This window comes from Lampetra planeri, unplaced genomic scaffold, assembly GCF_965212315.1.
Source record: "Lampetra planeri unplaced genomic scaffold, kcLamPlan1.2.h2 scaffold_176, whole genome shotgun sequence".
In the NCBI taxonomy this organism is placed as follows: Eukaryota; Metazoa; Chordata; class Hyperoartia; order Petromyzontiformes; family Petromyzontidae; genus Lampetra; species Lampetra planeri.
Window position 1 is genome coordinate 31,694 of NW_027614497.1, and position 17,437 is coordinate 49,130.

The window sequence follows — 17,437 nt, forward strand, 5'->3', positions numbered from 1 at the left end:
TGCACTCTGATGTTGTAGGAGAAAACATTTATTAAAAAGTCTATTTAATTAAGTAGAACGTGTCGTCTACATTTAAAGTGGCGCATTTTGATGTGACGTCACATTTCCCAAACCCCCCCCCCCCGTCACACATCGTCACAAATGTCTGACCCCCCCCCCCCCCCCTTAGGTGCGTGACGTCATTTATGGACGGCCCCTTAATCTAATTGAACATTCAAAGAGAACCCCCCCCCCCCCCTGCACTCAAGGCGATGACTTGCTTCAAAGGAACGGTGGCACGGAATGGGGCGATTCGAATGTGTTGCGGGGCGCGTTGCGACAAAAAGTGATTGTGGAATGAGTGAGAAGAGCGGCGATGGAGGGAGGAGTGGGGGGCTTAAGGGGTGACGAGAGGGGGCTGTAGGGGAGGGACGGAAAGGAGTGGAGGGGCGATGGGGAGGTGAAGAGGGAGGAGGGAGCGGGCGATGGAGACGAGGAGGTGAAGGAGGGGGGACTGATTCATGTACCAGGGGCAGTCGTGAGTCAATGGTGCAGTGATGTGTCTATGGGCAGTGGTGAGTCTATGGTGCAGTGTTGAGTCTACGGGTAGTGCTGAGTCTATGGTGCAGTGTTGAGTCTATGGGCAGTGTTGAGTCTATGGTGCAGTGTTGAGTCTATGGGCAGTGTTGAGTCTATGGGTAGTGCTGAGTCTATGGTGCAGTGTTGAGTCTATGGGCAGTGTTGAGTCTATGGTGCAGTGTTTAGTCTATGGTGCAGTGTTGAGTCTATGGTGCAGTGTTGAGTCTACGGGTAGTGTTGAGTCTATGGTGCAGTGTTGAGTCTATGGGCAGTGTTGAGTCTATGGTGCAGTGCTGAGTCTATGGGCAGTGTTGAGTCTATGGTGCAGTGTTGAGTCTACGGACAGTGTTGAGTCTATGGGCAGTGTTGAGTCTATGGGGCAGTGTTGAGTCTATGGGCAGTGTTGAGTCTATGGGGCAGTGTTGAGTCTATGGGCAGTGTTGAGTCTATGGGCAGTGTTGAGTCTATGGGGCAGTGTTGAGTCTATGGTGCAGTGGTGAGTCTGTGGGCAGTGTTGAGTCTACAGGCAGTGTTGAGTCTATGGTGCAGTGTTGAGTCTATGGTGTAGTGGTGAGTCTATGGGCAGTGTTGAGTCTATGGGCAGTGTTGAGTCTACGGGCAGTGTTGAGTCTATGGGCAGTGTTGAGTCTATGGTGCAGTGTTGAGTCTATGGGGCAGTGTTGAGTCTATGGGCAGTGTTGAGTCTATGGTGCAGTGCTGAGTCTATGGGCAGTGTTGAGTCTATGGGGCAGTGTTGAGTCTATGGGGCAGTGTTGGGTCTATGGTGCAGTGTTGAGTCTATGGTGCAGTGTTTGGTGCAGTGTTGAGTCTATGGGGCAGTGTTGAGTCTATGGGGCAGTGTTGAGTCTACGGACAGTGTTGAGTCTATGGGCAGTGTTGAGTCTACGGGCAGTGTTGAGTCTATGGGTCAGTGTTGAGTCTATGGGGCAGTGTTTGGTGCAGTGTTGAGTCTATGGGGCAGTGTTGAGTCTATGGGGCAGTGTTGAATCTACGGACAGTGTTGAGTCTATGGGCAGTGTTGAGTCTATGGTGCAGTGTTGAGTCTATGGTGCAGTGTTGAGTCTATGGTGCAGTGTTGAGTCTATGGTGCAGTGTTGAGTCTATGGGTAGTGTTGAGTCTAGGGTGCAGTGTTGAGTCTACGGACAGTGTTGAGTCTACGGTCAGTTTTGAGTCTATGGTGCAGTATTGCTCTATGTACAGCGGAAGCAGATTCCAATGGAGGGGTGCAAGGAGGGAGAAACCAGACACGGTATTGGATACAGGGAGGCAGAGAGACAGGAAGAGAGACAGAAAATATTGCGAACGAGGAGGAGGGGGGGGGACATGGAACGAGATGGAGAGAGGATGTGATTACTCCGCGCGGCATTAACCAGGGCGGGCCAAGCCGGAGCCGAACCGCGAACCTCTGGCAACCGAGCCGGCCGAAAGCGCGCACGCCGCGGACGCACGCTCGCGAGAGAGACGCAATCCTTCATCGACGACCGAGACACCCAAAAGGCTTTTTATTAACTTTAGCACGTACACATACATACGCTCCGCTGTCTACACACGCATGGATCAACGACGGGATTATGTACACGTAATGTATCGTACGCGAACTTTGTACACAGACAAGCCGCCGTGCAGCACGTAGGCCTCGGCAAGGTAAAAGTGTAAAAACAACGAGCCTGCCTTTTTACACCCACCTTTTACCTTACAACAATACAATCACTCTACCCTACCTTTTAACCTTTAGCAGGCGAGGTAAAAAAGCAACGAGCCTACCTTTACCCTACCTTTTACCTTACCACAATACAATCACTCTACCCTACCTTTTAACCTTTAGCAGGTAAGGTAAAAAAGCAACGAGCCTACCTTTTTACCCTACCTTTTACCTTACCACAATACAATCACTCTACCCTACCTTTTACCCTTTAGCAGGTAAGGTAAAAAATCAACGAGCCTACCTTTTACCCTACCCATTACCCTTACCCCTTGGCATGTCGACACCTTTACCTTTACCCTTTTACCCGGTAAAAAGGGGTACAATTACCTTACCTTGGCGAGGCCTACCAGCACGGGGAACAAACGCGGCGCCTCCGGCACAAGCGCCGTTGTTTGCGGTCGCCTGTCAAAGCGCGAGGGTGGCGACAGAGAGCAGCAAAACATCACGCGCCCGTGCGCACGCGCGTTCCACCTCCGTCGCCCTGGCTTCCGACAATCCGTTGATCGATAGTGCCTCAAAGATCCCCCCTGAGGAGGAGGAGGAGGCGCAAGTGCTGAGTAGCACCGGTGAAGGCTGCGGGGGGGGAGGCGGGTGGTCCGCACCGCAGCGCACGGCCGCCTCTCGTCTCCCCGGCGAGCGGCGACGTTTGCACGCCAGGTCCTCGTTGGGGCCAGGTCCTCGCTTGGGGACCGAGTCGCCTTGGGGGTGGAGCAGAGGTCGCAAACGGGTTTTGATTCCGTACCCGTACCCGGCCGCACCAGGGTCGCAAACGGGTACCCGTACCCGGCCGTACCCGTACCCTACCCGTACCCGGCCGGGTAGGGTACGGGTATCGGGTACCTGATTGCGACCTCTGGGATGAAGCCATGTTGCAGGCGCGGGTGGGTTGATTCTAGCAACTTGAATTGTGATAAGAGACAAGACGTTGGGAAATGAGTGACAAACGGTGACTCACCAGTGACTCACGGCCTACCCGTACCCGTACCCGGCCGCACCAGGGTCGCAAACGGGTACGGGTAGCCGGGTATCGGGTAGGGTACGGGTATCGGGTACCCGGTTGCGACCTCTGGGGTGGAGGCCCATGAACGGTTCCGGTGCACGTTGCGCTCCTTGCGCACCGTCTGCGGCCAAGCGCGCTTCACCGGAGGGTGCGTGGGAAGGGAGACAAACTGAAGCACGAGCAGCAGATGAACGTCACACTGGCGTCGGTGGCCGCGAGCGGGAATCCAACTCTCGCGGTGTCCGTAGCGCGGCGCGCGAACCGCTGACCGCTCCCCGACCAATACAAAGATCCCCCGTGTAGCCTGGACAGAGCGTTGGGGCAAGTGCTGTTAGCGAGCACTTGCCGACACGGCACACGGGGGGGGGGGGGGGGGGGGGGGGTGGCTAACACCACGCCCGGCCGCCTTTGTCTCCCCAGTGGCGATGTTTACATACCTCACCAGCTACTCATTTGAGGCCGAGTCGACCTAGGGGAGGCCCAGGACCGGTTCGGATAATCGCCGTGGGCGGCAATCGAACTGGGGTCGCCGGGTTCGTAGCGCAGCGTAGCGCTAACCACCACCACATACACCCACACATGCACACGGCACGCAAAGACCTCAAGCGGTGGTTCTTAACCTCTGCTGCGGCCTTGCACCCCCCCCCCCCCCCCCTTTTGGTTCTCAATTGTAAAAAAAAATTACGTAATAATCTTAATAAATACATAGGGCTTGATGAAACAAGTTGTAACTTAACGTGCTTAATTTGTGTCTTCGATCATTTACCTTCTAAAAACACAGCCACGCCCACTTGTACATAGCCACGCCCACTTGTACACAGCCACGCCCACATGTACACAGCTACGCCCACTTGTACACAGCCACGCCCACATGTACACAGCCACGCCCACATGTACACAGCCACGCCCACTTGTACACAGCCACGCCCACTCCACCCACTAGGCTCCCACCCCACCGCCCCCCCACCCACTTGTACACAGCCACGCCAACATGTACACAGTCACGCCCACATGTACACAGCCACGCCCACTTGTACATAGCCACGCCCACTCCGACCACTAGGCTCCCACCCCACCGCCCCCCCCACCCACTTGTACACAGCCACGCCAACATGTACACAGTCACGCCCACATGTACACAGCCGCGCCCACTTGTACACAGCCACGCCCACTCCACCCACTAGGCTCCCACCCCACCGCCCCCCCACCCACTTGTACACAGCCACGCCCACATGTACACAGCCACGCCCACATGTACACAGCCACGCCCACTTGTACATAGCCACGCCCACTCCGACCACTAGGCTCCCACCCCACCGCCCCCCCACTTGTATATAGCCACGCCCACTTGTACACAGCCACGCCCACTTGTACATAGTCACGCCCACTCCACCACTAGGCTCCCAGCCACGGCTCGCAAAATGAAAGACTCCCATCCTGTTGACTCCCGGGCTGAGTAACCTCGGCCGGTTAAACCAAACAGACTTGTCCGTAACAGAGAGGGGGGTGCTTTTCTGTTAGATCGGTGCGTAGCGCAGCGCTACGCACCGCTACACGATCGCTCCACGCCACCAACAAAGCAACACAAACGCCCACCGGAGTTCACGGGGGTCAAACCCCCCCCCCCACCTTACCCACGAAACACACGAGATTAAAATAGGTGCAAAGACAAAGGTCCCCCCCGCCCGTGTAGCCCTAACAGACCGTGTGGGGGCAAGTGCACTATGAATGGCGGCTTGGCACACGAGGGAGGTGGAGTGGCCGGCAGCCGCGCCCGGCCGCCTTTGTCTCCCCCAGCGGCGATGTTTACACACCGCAGCGGCGGGTGCTCATTTGAGGCAAAGTCAACCTAGGGGAGGCCCAGGACCGGTTAAAATAATCGTCACCGGTGGTGGCCGTGAGCGGGAATCGAACTCGGATCATAACCGGGCTCGAAGCGGAGCGCGCCGGCTAACCGCGACGCCACCCGGCTCCCCGTAAAATAGGTGCTCGCGCACACGCACGCACACACACGCACAGACACACACACACACACACGCACACCACACACACACGCACACACGCACACACACGCACGCACACACACGCACACACACACGCACGCACCACACACACACACACGCACGCACACACACGCACGCACACACGCCGCACGCACGCACGCACCACACACACACGCACGCACGCACGCACACACACACACACCGCCGCGCGCACGCACGCACGCACGCACGCACGCACGCACGCACGCACGCACGCACACGCACGCACGCACGCACGCACACACACGCACGCACGCCACACCACGCACGCACACACGCACGCACGCACGCACGCACGCACGCACACGCACGCACGCACACACACGCACGCGCACAGACACACACACGCACACACACGCACGCACACACACACACGCACGCGCGCACACACACACACGCACGCACACACACGCACGCACACACACGCACACACACACACGCACACACACACACACACGCACACACACGCACACACACACGCACGCACACACACACACGCACGCGCACGCGCCACACACGCACGCCACGCACGCACGCACGCACGCACGCACACACGCACGCACACACGCACGCACGCACACAAACACACACACGGAAGGTTACGGTAGCGTCTAAGGTGCAACCAATGACACAAAGTGGACGCACGCTTCTAGCCAAAGTCATCGGGACGTAAAACACACGCGGTGGCGGCCGTGGGTGAAAGCGCGAGCTCACAAAGACGGGATTACAATGACACAAACAAACAAACAACAACAACAACAACAGACGTAACATGTCTGTCGCATCCGTAACCCAAGACGCGACGAACCCAGTAACAGACTACGATGGACAGCGAAAAGGATTTCACAGATCCTCGGTGGACAATTGCGAGTTTCCACGGCACAAGAAACGCCGCCCTCCGCCAAAGAATAACAGCGACCTCCCACTGCTTAAAGGACAAATGTATCATCCGCACCGCCCCCCCCCCCGCGTCTCACGCCTTAAGTCTAAACGCTAAGGCTAAGCTCTCTTAAACACAGCGGCTGCGTCTCCTCCTCCTCCTCCTCCGTTCCGATCCGTAGACTCTCGTATTCTCCCTCACCGGCCGATCCACACCTCGCCAGTTACAATCCGCGGGTGCGTGGTAGGTTGTGTAACAAAGACAAAGACCCCCCCCCACCCCCCGTGTAGCCTTGACGGACCATCGGGGCAAGTGCTGCGAGCGAGTGGGCACGCCCGACCGCCTGTGTCTCCCCGGTGTTGATGTTCACAAACTCACTCAAGGCCGAGGCGACCTAGGGGAGGCCCAGGACCCGCCGCGGGATCAGATAACCGTCACCGCTTTCGGCCGCGGAGATGGAAAATCGAACTCGGGTCGCCGGGTTCGGAGCGCAGCGGCGCTAACCACAGATGCACGCCACGTGCACACGCACACACGCGCACACGCACACACGCACACACGCACACACGCACACACGCACACGTGCACACGCACCACACGCACACGCACACACGTGCACACGCACACACGCACACGCACACACGTGCACACGCACACACGCACACGCACACACGCGCACACGCACACGCACACACGCACACACGCCACACGCACACACGCACACGCGCACACGCACACACGCACACACGCACACACCGCACACGCACACACGCGCACACGCACACGCACACCACGCACACACGCACACGCGCACGCGCACCACGCACACACGCACACACGCGCACGCGGACACGCGCACACGCGCACACACGCACCACGCGCACCGCGCACACGCGCACACGCGCGCACACACGCGCACGCCCGCTATTGTACACACCCTCGGTTTGTGTACTCCACGCTTGACTGTTTGCGGCCGTTGTGGCAGCAAACCTTCAGCTGTTAGGAAGCGGCTTGCGACCGCCGACAGCGGTAGTCACGTCGGCAAGCCACCCAACTCGGCCGTCGCGAGCGAGGATTTTTCCCAGGAGGAGAAGTGGTGGGGGGGGGGGGGAGAGGCAGGCGGGCAAGGGGCGGCCATTATCTCGACAGCGTTAAGGGACCACCAGACCACCCCCCCCCCCCCAATCGCTGCTGACGTTAAGGTGGTCAGGTTGACTGTCGCTGTCGGAAGCTGTCGTCGCTTCAACGGCCTTGAACCCAGGGCAGCACCGGCGGCGAGAGCCGCAAATGTGTTTCTATTTTATTTTTGTGGAGGTCACGGCGGGTGCCGTGAGGCTGGCGCGGACCCATCTCCTCGGCGTTTAACGACGACCCCCTGAGATTCCTAACCGCCCCCCCTGCCCCCCCCCCCCGTTCCTTACGTACGCCCCCACGTCCACCAAAATAACCATGTCCCCCCCCCCCACCGCCACCCCGCACCACACACCAGCACCTCCAACCCAACCCCCACCACCCCCACCCCCACCACCCCCACCACCACCACCATCACCACCACCACCATCACCACCACCACCACCACCACCACCCCCACCACCCCCACCACCAATACCCCCACCCCCACCACCACCACCCCCCCCACCACCACCACCACCCCCACCACCATCACCACCACCACCACCCCCCACCACCACCACCACCACCCCCACCACCCCCACCACCACCACCCCCACCACCCCCACCACCCCCATCACCACCCCCACCACCACCACCCCCACCACCACCACCACCCCCACCACCACCACCCACCACCACCACCCCCCACCACCACCACCACCACCCCCACCACCCCCACCACCACCACCCCCACCACCCCCACCACCCCCATCACCACCACCACCACCACCACCCCCCCTCCCCGCCACACCGCAGCGTCTCCGGCGATCGCCGCCGTCACCAGGCCTGGAAGGCGAAGTCGTCTGTGCGTCCGAAGACGAGGAAGAAGGCGAGGATGGTGAGGAAGACGACCGAGTTGGCGGTGAGCACCAGGGCACACGCCCCCCACTTGATCTGCGGGGGGGCAGGCATAATGACAAAGATCACCCGTGTAGCCTTCACCAGGCCGGAGGCCGGCGACGCGTCTCCCCCCGGTGGCGACGTTGTTAGTGCGCGCTGCACGAGGTGGTCATTTGAGGCCGAGTCGACCTAGAGGAGGCCCACGACCGGTTCAGATAATCGCCACCGGCACCGTGGCACACCAGGGGGGGACGGGCGGCCAGCACCACGCCCGGCCGCCTTTGTCTCCCCCAGTGGCGATGTTTACACACCGTACCGGGTACTCATTTGAGGCTGAGTCGACCTAGGGGAGGCCGATGACCGTTTCGGATAATCGTCACCGGTGTTGGTCGTGAGCGGCAATCGAACTCGGGTCACACCCGGGTTCACGTGAGGTGCACGGGGAGGCACAGGGATTCACGATGGATGTGTGCTTCAAGCAGAATCATCAGGCGACTGCCAGGATTTGGTTCAATTTGCCGGAGCCGCCCCATAACGACGCTTCGCGAACACCAGTGAAGCGTCGTGACCCGTCTCTCGCTCGCTCTCCCCAACGCACGCGTGTGCGCACGTGCGCGCTCTCACGTAGTGCAGCGGTTAGCGCTACGCTGCTACGCTACGAACCCGGCGACCCGGGTTCGATTCCCGCTCACGGCCAACACCCAGTGGCGATTATCTTAACCGGTCCTGGGCCTTCCCTAGGTCGACTCAGCCTTAAATGAGTACCTGGTGCGGCGTGTAGTAAACATCGCCACTGGGGAGACAAAGGCGGCCGGGCGTGGTGCTGGTCACCCACCCCCCTCGTGTGCCACAGCGCCGGCCTTCATAGGTGCTCGCTGACAGCACTTGCCCCTACAGTCTGTTAAGGCTACACGGGGGATCTTTGCCTTTGCTGTCACGTCAGGCACGATGGGTGAGGGCCCGTAGGCTGACGTGACCCCGCCTCCGTATCTTGTCGCCCCACCCCTCCCCCCAGTGCACACACACGCAAACACTGTACACACTGTACGTGCACCCCGTACTGTGTCTACACGAGCGATCGCGATGCGCAGGCTGCCACAACAAAGTCTCTCCGTCTCTCGTTTCTCCCTCTCTTCATCTCTCCCCCTCTGCGTCCGCCCCTCTCTCCCTGTGCACACACACACACACGCTAGTGTGCGTGTGTGTGTGCCGTACTGTGTCCATGCGGGCGAGGACGATACGCAGGCTGTAGGCCCGACACAACAAAGTCTCTCTGTCTCTTGTCTGTCTCTCGTTTTTCTCTCCCTTTATCTCTCCCTGTGCATCCCTCTCTCTCCGCGTGCACGCACACACGCGCACGCACGCTAGCGCACGTGTCCGTGTACGTATCCTGTACCGTGTCCACGCGGGCGGGAACGTTGCGCGGGCTGTAGGCCGACACAACTAAAGCCTCTACGGCGTCTCGTTTCTCCCTCTCCTCGCCTCTCCCTCTGCGTCCCTCTCTCTCCGCGTGCACGCACACACGCGTGCACGCACACACGCGTGCACGCTAGCACGCACGCACGCTAGCACGCACACACGCACACACGCACACACGCGTGCACGCACACACGCGTGCACGCACACACGCACACACGCGTGCACGCACACACGCACACACGCGTGCACGCACACACGCGTGCACGCACACACGCGTGCACCGTACCGTGTCGACGCGGGCCAGGATGACGGGCAGGCTGTAGGCCGACACCACGATGCCCGTGGTGAAGAACAGCGCCAGCTCGCGGCACGCGCTGCTCGTGGCGTCGCCGCCGCCCTCGTCGCCGAGGCGGCGCGCCACGCACTGCGGCACCGGCACGAGCGCGTAGAAGATGAGCACGAACAGCGGCCAGTAGACGCTGGGACGTCGCACGGGGGACAACGCACGGGGGACACGTTAAGACACGAAGGGAGCGGGGCGGGTACACGCCGAGACGCACGGGGGACACGCGGAGACGCGTTATACAGACGCACGGGAACGCCACATGCGGAGACACGTGACACACGAAGAGCGGATAGTACACGCCGAGACGCACGGGGACAACGAGGCTGAGAGATCACACGAGTGTGTGATCGTGCGACGGGCCGCGTGACCATGTGACTGAGCGCGTGAGCGCATGACCATGTGACTGAGCGAGTGAGCATGTGACCGAAAGAGTGAGCGCATGACCATGTGACTGAGCGCATGCCCATGTGACTGAGCGAGTGAGCGCATGACCATGTGACTGAGCGTGTGAGCATGTGACTGAGCGAGTGAGCATCTGACTGAGCGAGTGAGCATCTGACTGAGCGAGTGAGCGCATGACCATGTGACTGAGCGAGTGAGCATGTGACTGAGCGCGTGACCATGTGACTGAGCGAGTGAGCGTGTGACTGAGCGAGTGAGCATGTGACTGAGCGAGTGAGCGCGTGACTGCGTGCGTCTGCTTGTCGCGCGACAGAGCGGGCGTCTCACTGGTATTCCGGAAGAGCGCAGGCCAACATCAGGAACATGAGCCCCACCGCTCCGCCAAACGACAACCCCACCAGCGCTGCAACACACGCAGAAAGACGCAGACACAACAAGTACACGCGCGCGCTCATCAGCCTGCACTCACCCAAAGCCAACGGACAACTTTGACAAACAGCTTAGAGCGCGGACTTACATTCGATTAAATATTAAGAGGCCATTAGACAAACGAAGAGACCCATACACGGTGAACATGTCAACCCGTCGTCCTGACGAACATTTGAACCTGTCCTGGGCCTCCCCGAGGCCATGGTGGAAAGGTGTTAACTACCTCGCCTAGCAGTAATAGGTGTTTACCCTTTCAACTGGTACAACAACTGACACCTTTATACAAGGCATCATGTTTGCAATAACCACAACACAAGCAGTCAAAATGCAAACAAAAAGAAACAACTTTGATGATGATGATAATGATATGCACTGTCCTTGAAGTTGATTGGTCCACACCCGAGACAGCTTTCCTTAGAGCCTAGTCTCCATTGGTGTTGGACCAGATGGTACAACTCAAAGACAGCGCACTATCAGAGTATTGAGAGCTTGGGGTAAGCATTTACACTATGAGACATCTCCTTTACCAGTGGCAAAATATAGTAATAGGTTTTTACCCTTTCATCTGGTCCAACACCAATGGAAACTAGGCTCTAAGAAAAGCTGTCTCGGGTGTGGACCAATCAACTTCAAGGACAGTGCATATCATTATCATCATCAGAGTTGTTTCTTTTTGTTTGCATTTTGACTGCTTGTGTTGTGGTTATTGCAAACATGATGCCTTGTATAAAGGTGTCAGTTTTTGTACCAGTTGAAAGGGTAAAAACCTATTACTATATTTTGCCACTGGTAAAGGAGATGTCTCATAGTGTAAATACCTTGCCTAGTATGCAGAAAGTCATCACACTCAACGCCTGCTCTATATATTTGGAGTTTCAGTCTCTCTCTCGGCCCTCTCTCCCCGTGGTGGCGTGCATTTTTCTCCGAGTGCTCCAGTTTTTTCCCTACACTTTTAGAATCAACACGCGTTTCAAGAGTAGTTGGCCGCTATGAAGTTCATCTTCTTAGGTTTTTTCGGTAAAGTCACGTAGGTAAAACATTAAAAAAAGTAAAATAAAATAAAAATCACGACGTTTCGGAGGCAACACAAGCTTCCGTCTTCAGGTGGAACCGTCACAGCCACGGCAGCTGTCGTCGTGATTTTTATTTTACTTTTTTAATGTTTTACCTACGTGACTTTACCGAAAAAACCTAAGAGTATGAATCCTTGCAGTCACGAAAGCTTCAAATCTAGAATTAATGCTATAAAGTTCTACGTGCTGATGATAAGTGACTTCGGTGAGTTATCATTAGTGGCCAGGTCGCTTCTCAAAAAGAGCTCTACATAGCTTAGTGGTTTAATACAAGTTAGTTTTGTTTAGTTTTAAGGTCGAATGGGCATTGAATGACTACCTCGTGCGGGGCGTGTAGTAAAACATTGCCACTAGCTGAACTGGCCTTCGTAAATTATTATGGAACGTGTGGCATGCAGCAAAGCACCTAAATGACATAGGTTAAATTAACTACATCATGGGACCTCCTTTGCCAGCATCAAAATATACTAATAGGGTTTTTCCCCTTTTTTCTGGCAACAAAAACTGACACCTTTTGCGAGGAATCATGCTTACATTAACCACAACACTTGCAGTCAAATGCAAACAAAAAACACAACTCTGATAATGTATGCATTGTCTTTGAAACTGATTGGTCCACACCAGAGACAGCTTTCTTTAGAGCCTCGTCTCATATGGTGTTCGGTGTCATCTGGTCGAACACCATATGAGACGAGGCTCTAAAGAAAGCTGTCTCTGGTGTGGACCAATCAGTTTCAAAGACAATGCATACATTATCAGAGTTGTGTTTTTTGTTTGCATTTGACTGCAAGTGTTGTGGTTAATGTAAGCATGATTCCTCGCAAAAGGTGTCAGTTTTGGTGCCAGAAAAAAAGGGGAAAAACCCTATTATTCTTCTTGGTTCTTTCGGTAAAGTCACGTAGAAGGGAAGTAATAAAATAATAAAAACAAAACGTAATAAAATAATTCATTCTTCACCCGAGGACGGCTGCTTGCGTTGTGGCCGAAACGTCGTGAGAATTATATTATTTCATTACGTTTTGTTTTAATTATTTAAAAAACCCTATTAGTTTAGTTTAAGTTAAACTATTTAAATAATTTTTTTATTTTAACAGATAAGGCCCCACTGATCCCTTTATCAGAAGAGACCCGGCTACCACAAATGACAGTCCAACGCTTGTCATCATCACGTGGAAATTCATAGCAGCGCCAAATACGCTAAACGCGTGACGTTCATTCTAAATGTGGTAGGGGAAAAAAACGGAGGATCCAAGATAAATATCCAGATAAATATCCATGCGACCACAGGGAGAGAGACGCCGCAAACTCCAAATAAACAGCAGCAGCAGGCATTGTCAGGGTCCAAATTGAACCCATGACCTACTTGTTTACCAGGCGAAGTGGTTAACATCTCCTAGCTACTGCTGGGTGTGTCGTTAATATCGTCGCATGATTCGTGGGAGGCTTCATCTTTGCGGGGGGGGGGGGGCCTTCATCCAGCAGTGGATAGAGTAGCACGGCCTCGTGATGTTGATGGTGGTGGAGAGAGGGCTGTGGCCTCGCATGTAAGCTCGGAATTACACAAAGAGATTGTTGTTTTAAAGAGGTTATTATGCAGGCTCAGGACATCATCTTCATTCAGCAGTGGATAGAGCAACACGGCCGATAACATAATATCACGGGGAGAGAGACGCACGCTCGGAATGACAGCGAGCGGAGAAGTTAGGGGGACGCAGCGATCATGCATGTTCATCCAACAGTGCATGGATCCTGATGATGATCATGATAGGAGAGGCGTACGCTGGGAATGAAATTGAAAGAACACATGGGTTAGAGAACATTCGTAGGTTACTGATACTGGTAGGAACCTCCTGGTTACACCAGCCCGTGTCCGTCCGTCGTGCAGGGAGGGGCTGGGTGGGGAGGGGCTGGGTGGGGAGGGGCTGGGTGGGGAGTGGCTGGGTGGGGAGGGGCTGGGTGGGGAGGGGCTGGGTGGGGAGGGTGGGGAGTGGCTGGGTGGGGAGGGGCTGGGTGGGGAGGGTGGGGAGTGGCTGGGTGGGGAGGGGCTGGGTGGGGAGGGTGGGTGGGGAGTGGCTGGGTGGGGAGGGGCTGGGTGGGGAGGGGCTGGGTGGGGAGGGGCTGGGTGGGGAGTGGCTGGGTGGGGCGGGGCTGGTCACCCCGTGGTGCCCTTATAAAACTCAACGTTTAACCTTCTCACGCCGGCTTGTGCCCGCCCTCACAGTCGGGCATATTTGCGGAATACACCACGCCGCTGTTGACCCTGGCCATTGACCGAGCAACCCAACGTTCCTACCAGCTCCCTCCGCAGGAATGTGTTAATTAGGGCACCACGGTGGCTAGGAGATGTTAACTACCTTGCCTGGTATACAGGAGGTCGTGGGTTCGATTCCAACCATGACGATGCCTGCTGTATATTTGGAGTTTGCGTGTCTCTCTCTCTCTCATCATCATCACGGTGGCTAAGGATTTTTCCCCCCTCCACATTTAGAATCAACATCACCACGCGTTTAAGAGTCATTCGGCTTCTTCTATACTTGTCAACTCCCTTATCAGTGCCTAGTTTATTACGGACCAATTCAGACCTTATTGGTAAAAAAATGTATTTGATACAGCTTTAGTAAGGGTCTTTACCTGGTATAAACATAGATTTGATGGAGCTTGAGTGAGGGACTTTACCTGGTATAAACATAGATTTGATGTAGCTTTAGTAAGGGTCTTTACCTGGTATAAAAATAGATTTGATGGAGCTTTAGTGAGGGTCTTTATCTGGTATAAACATAGATTTGATGGAGCTTTAGTAAGGGTCTTTACCTGGTATAAACATAGATTTGATGTAGCTTTAGTAAGGGTCTTTACCTGGCATAAACATAGATTTGATGGAGCTTTAGTGAGGGTCTTTACCTGGTATAAACATAGATTTGATGCAGCTTTAGTGAGGGTCTTTACCTGGTATAAACATAGATTTGATGAAGCTTTAGTAAGGGTCTTTACCTGGTATAAACATAGATTTGATGTAGCTTTAGTGAGGGATTTTACCTGGTATAAACATAGATTTGATGGAGCTTTAGTAAGGGTCTTTACCTGGTATAAACATAGATTTGATGCAGCTTTAGTGAGGGTCTTTGCCTGGTATAAACATAGATTTGATGCAGCTTTAGTGAGGGTCTTTACCTGGTATAAACATAGATTTGATGAAGCTTTAGTAAGGGTATTTACCTGGTATAAACATAGATTTGATGAAGCTTTAGTGAGGGTCTTTACCTGGTATAAACATAGATTTGATGGAGCTTTAGTGAGGGTCTTTACCTGGTATAAACATAGATTTGATGTAGCTTTAGTGAGGGTCTTTACCTGGTATAATCATAGATTTGATGAAGCTTTAGTAAGGGTCTTTACCTGGTATAAACATAGATTTGATGAAGCTTTAGTAAGGGTCTTTACCTGGTATAAACATAGATTTGATGAAGCTTTAGTAAGGGTCTTTACCTGGTATAAACATAGATTTGATGAAGCTTTAGTAAGGGTCTTTACCTGGCATAAACATAGATTTGATGAAGCTTTAGTAAGGGTCTTTACCTGGTATAAACATAGATTTGATGAAGCTTTAGTGAGGGTCTTTACCTGGCATAAACATAGATTTGATGAAGCTTTAGTGAGGGTCTTTACCTGGTATAAACATAGATTTGATGAAGCTTTAGTGAGGGTCTTTACCTGGTATAAACATAGATTTGATGAAGCTTTAGTAAGGGTCTTTACCTGGTATAAACATAGATTTGATGAAGCTTTAGTAAGGGTCTTTACCTGGTATAAACATAGATTTGATGAAGCTTTAGTGAGGGTCTTTACCTGGTATAAACATAGATTTGATGGAGCTTTAGTAAGGGTCTTTGCCTGGTATAAACATAGATTTGATGGAGCTTTAGTGAGGGTCTTTACCTGGTATAAACATAGATTTGATGAAGCTTTAGTAAGGGTCTTTACCTGGTATAAACATAGATTTGATGGAGCTTTAGTGAAGGTTTTTACCTGGTATAAACATAGATTTGATGAAGCTTTAGTGAGGGTCTTTACCTGGTATAAACATAGATTTGATGGAGCTTTAGTGAGGGTCTTTACCTGGTATAAACATAGATTTGATGAAGCTTTAGTAAGGGTCTTTACCTGGTATAAACATAGATTTTATGAAGCTTTAGTGAGGGTCTTTACCTGGTATAAACATAGATTTGATGAAGCTTTAGTAAGGGTCTTTACCTGGTATAAACATAGATTTGATGAAGCTTTAGTGAGGGTCTTTACCTGGTATAAACATAGATTTGATGGAGCTTTAGTAAGGGTCTTTGCCTGGTATAAACATAGATTTGATGAAGCTTTAGTAAGGGTCTTTACCTGGTATAAACATAGATTTGATGGAGCTTTAGTGAAGGTTTTTACCTGGTATAAACATAGATTTGATGAAGCTTTAGTGAGGGTCTTTACCTGGTATAAACATAGATTTGATGGAGCTTTAGTGAGGGTCTTTACCTGGTATAAACATAGATTTGATGAAGCTTTAGTAAGGGTCTTTACCTGGTATAAACATAGATTTGATGGAGCTTTAGTGAAGGTTTTTACCTGGTATAAACATAGATTTGATGAAGCTTTAGTGAGGGTCTTTACCTGGTATAAACATAGATTTGATGGAGCTTTAGTGAGGGTCTTTACCTGGTATAAACATAGATTTCACGTAGCTTTAGTGAGGGCCTATCCCTCGATAAAAAAAAAAATCAACAGTTTTGTTTAAAAATAAAAACCCAGCACGCGATACGCCTCGTGACACAGCAATACGACGAGTAAATAAAAACGTGCATTTAAGAGCCCACAACCATCGCCAATCTTGTTACAGAACCCGCTGAGGAAGAAAATTTCCCTCCCTCACCTCTGATGCCCGCCATTGTCCGTCCAGGGCCACCCTCTAGATTTCCCAGTGCAGATGCGCATCGCCCCCGCCCGTCACCGCCGTTCATTGGTCGCGCCAAGGTAACACGTGACGCAAGCCTCGGCCAATGAGGGGGCAGCGTGCGGGCTTGTGCGCGTTACGAATTGTAATGAGGGGGCGGGTACGGTGAAACTTCCCGCCCCCCTCCCCCACCCACCGTCACCGCCGCTCATTGGTCGCGCCAAGGTAACACGTGACGCAAGCCTCGGCCAATGAGGGGACAGCGTGCGGGCTTGTGCGCGCTGTGAATTATAATGGTGCGAGAACGGCGACCCTCTCGATTTCCCAGTGCAGATGCGCATCGCCCCCGCCCGTCACCGCCGCTCATTGGTCGCGCCAACGTCGCACGTCACGCAAGCCTTGGCCAATCAGAGGACGGCGGCGGACTTGTGCGCGCTATGAATTGTAATGAGGGGGGCGGGGTTCGGAAGCTCGCGCATAAATTAGCATAAATTAGCATAAATTACATTCCGCGCATAAAATTTGCATAAATTTGACATCGATGTTACTATCGATCAGAGGTTCTTTAAACCTTGACTGTAGCCTTGCACCCCTTTGCTTTAACGATCGTTA

General features: G+C 53.8%; 1 protein-coding gene and 1 long non-coding RNA gene across 3 annotated transcripts; both read right to left on the reverse strand.

The window, feature by feature from the left end:
• Nucleotides 1-2,070: 2,070 nt before the first annotated feature.
• LOC144739870 (uncharacterized) lies at nt 2,071-5,292 on the reverse strand. Its single transcript, XR_013589529.1, has 2 exons — nt 3,241-5,292; nt 2,071-2,983 (listed from the first exon to the last, which is right to left on the reverse strand). It is a non-coding gene; the product is annotated as an uncharacterized LOC144739870 (long non-coding RNA).
• Nucleotides 5,293-8,101: 2,809 nt separating this feature from the next.
• LOC144739871 (leptin receptor overlapping transcript-like 1) lies at nt 8,102-16,892 on the reverse strand. Of its 2 annotated transcripts, XM_078622759.1 has the most exons (5): nt 16,805-16,826; nt 13,565-13,669; nt 10,715-10,790; nt 9,926-10,118; nt 8,102-8,274 (listed from the first exon to the last, which is right to left on the reverse strand). In XM_078622759.1, the coding sequence occupies exons 3-5, from the start codon at nt 10,750-10,752 to the stop codon at nt 8,158-8,160; spliced, it is 348 nt and encodes a 115-aa protein (XP_078478885.1). In that variant the 5' UTR covers nt 10,753-10,790; nt 13,565-13,669; nt 16,805-16,826; the 3' UTR covers nt 8,102-8,157. The 2 variants fall into 2 exon arrangements, with proteins under 2 accessions (XP_078478885.1, XP_078478884.1); XM_078622758.1 differs by lacking the exon at nt 13,565-13,669 and having other exon boundaries at nt 16,805-16,892.
• Nucleotides 16,893-17,437: the final 545 nt, after the last annotated feature.

What these genes read in the sequence shown, in the direction of transcription:
- LOC144739871 (XM_078622758.1), bottom strand. Translation starts at nt 16,892, where the DNA reads ATGAACGGCGGTGACGGGCGGGGGCGATGCGCATCTGCACTGGGAAAT. An exon ending in GACAATGGCGGGCATCAGAG is followed by an intron (nt 10,791 to 16,804) that starts GTGAGGGAGGGA and finishes CGTGTGTTGCAG; the next exon opens with CGCTGGTGGGGTTGTCGTTT. An exon ending in TCCTGGCCCGCGTCGACACG is followed by an intron (nt 8,275 to 9,925) that starts GTACGGTGCACG and finishes GCCCCCCCGCAG; the next exon opens with ATCAAGTGGGGGGCGTGTGC.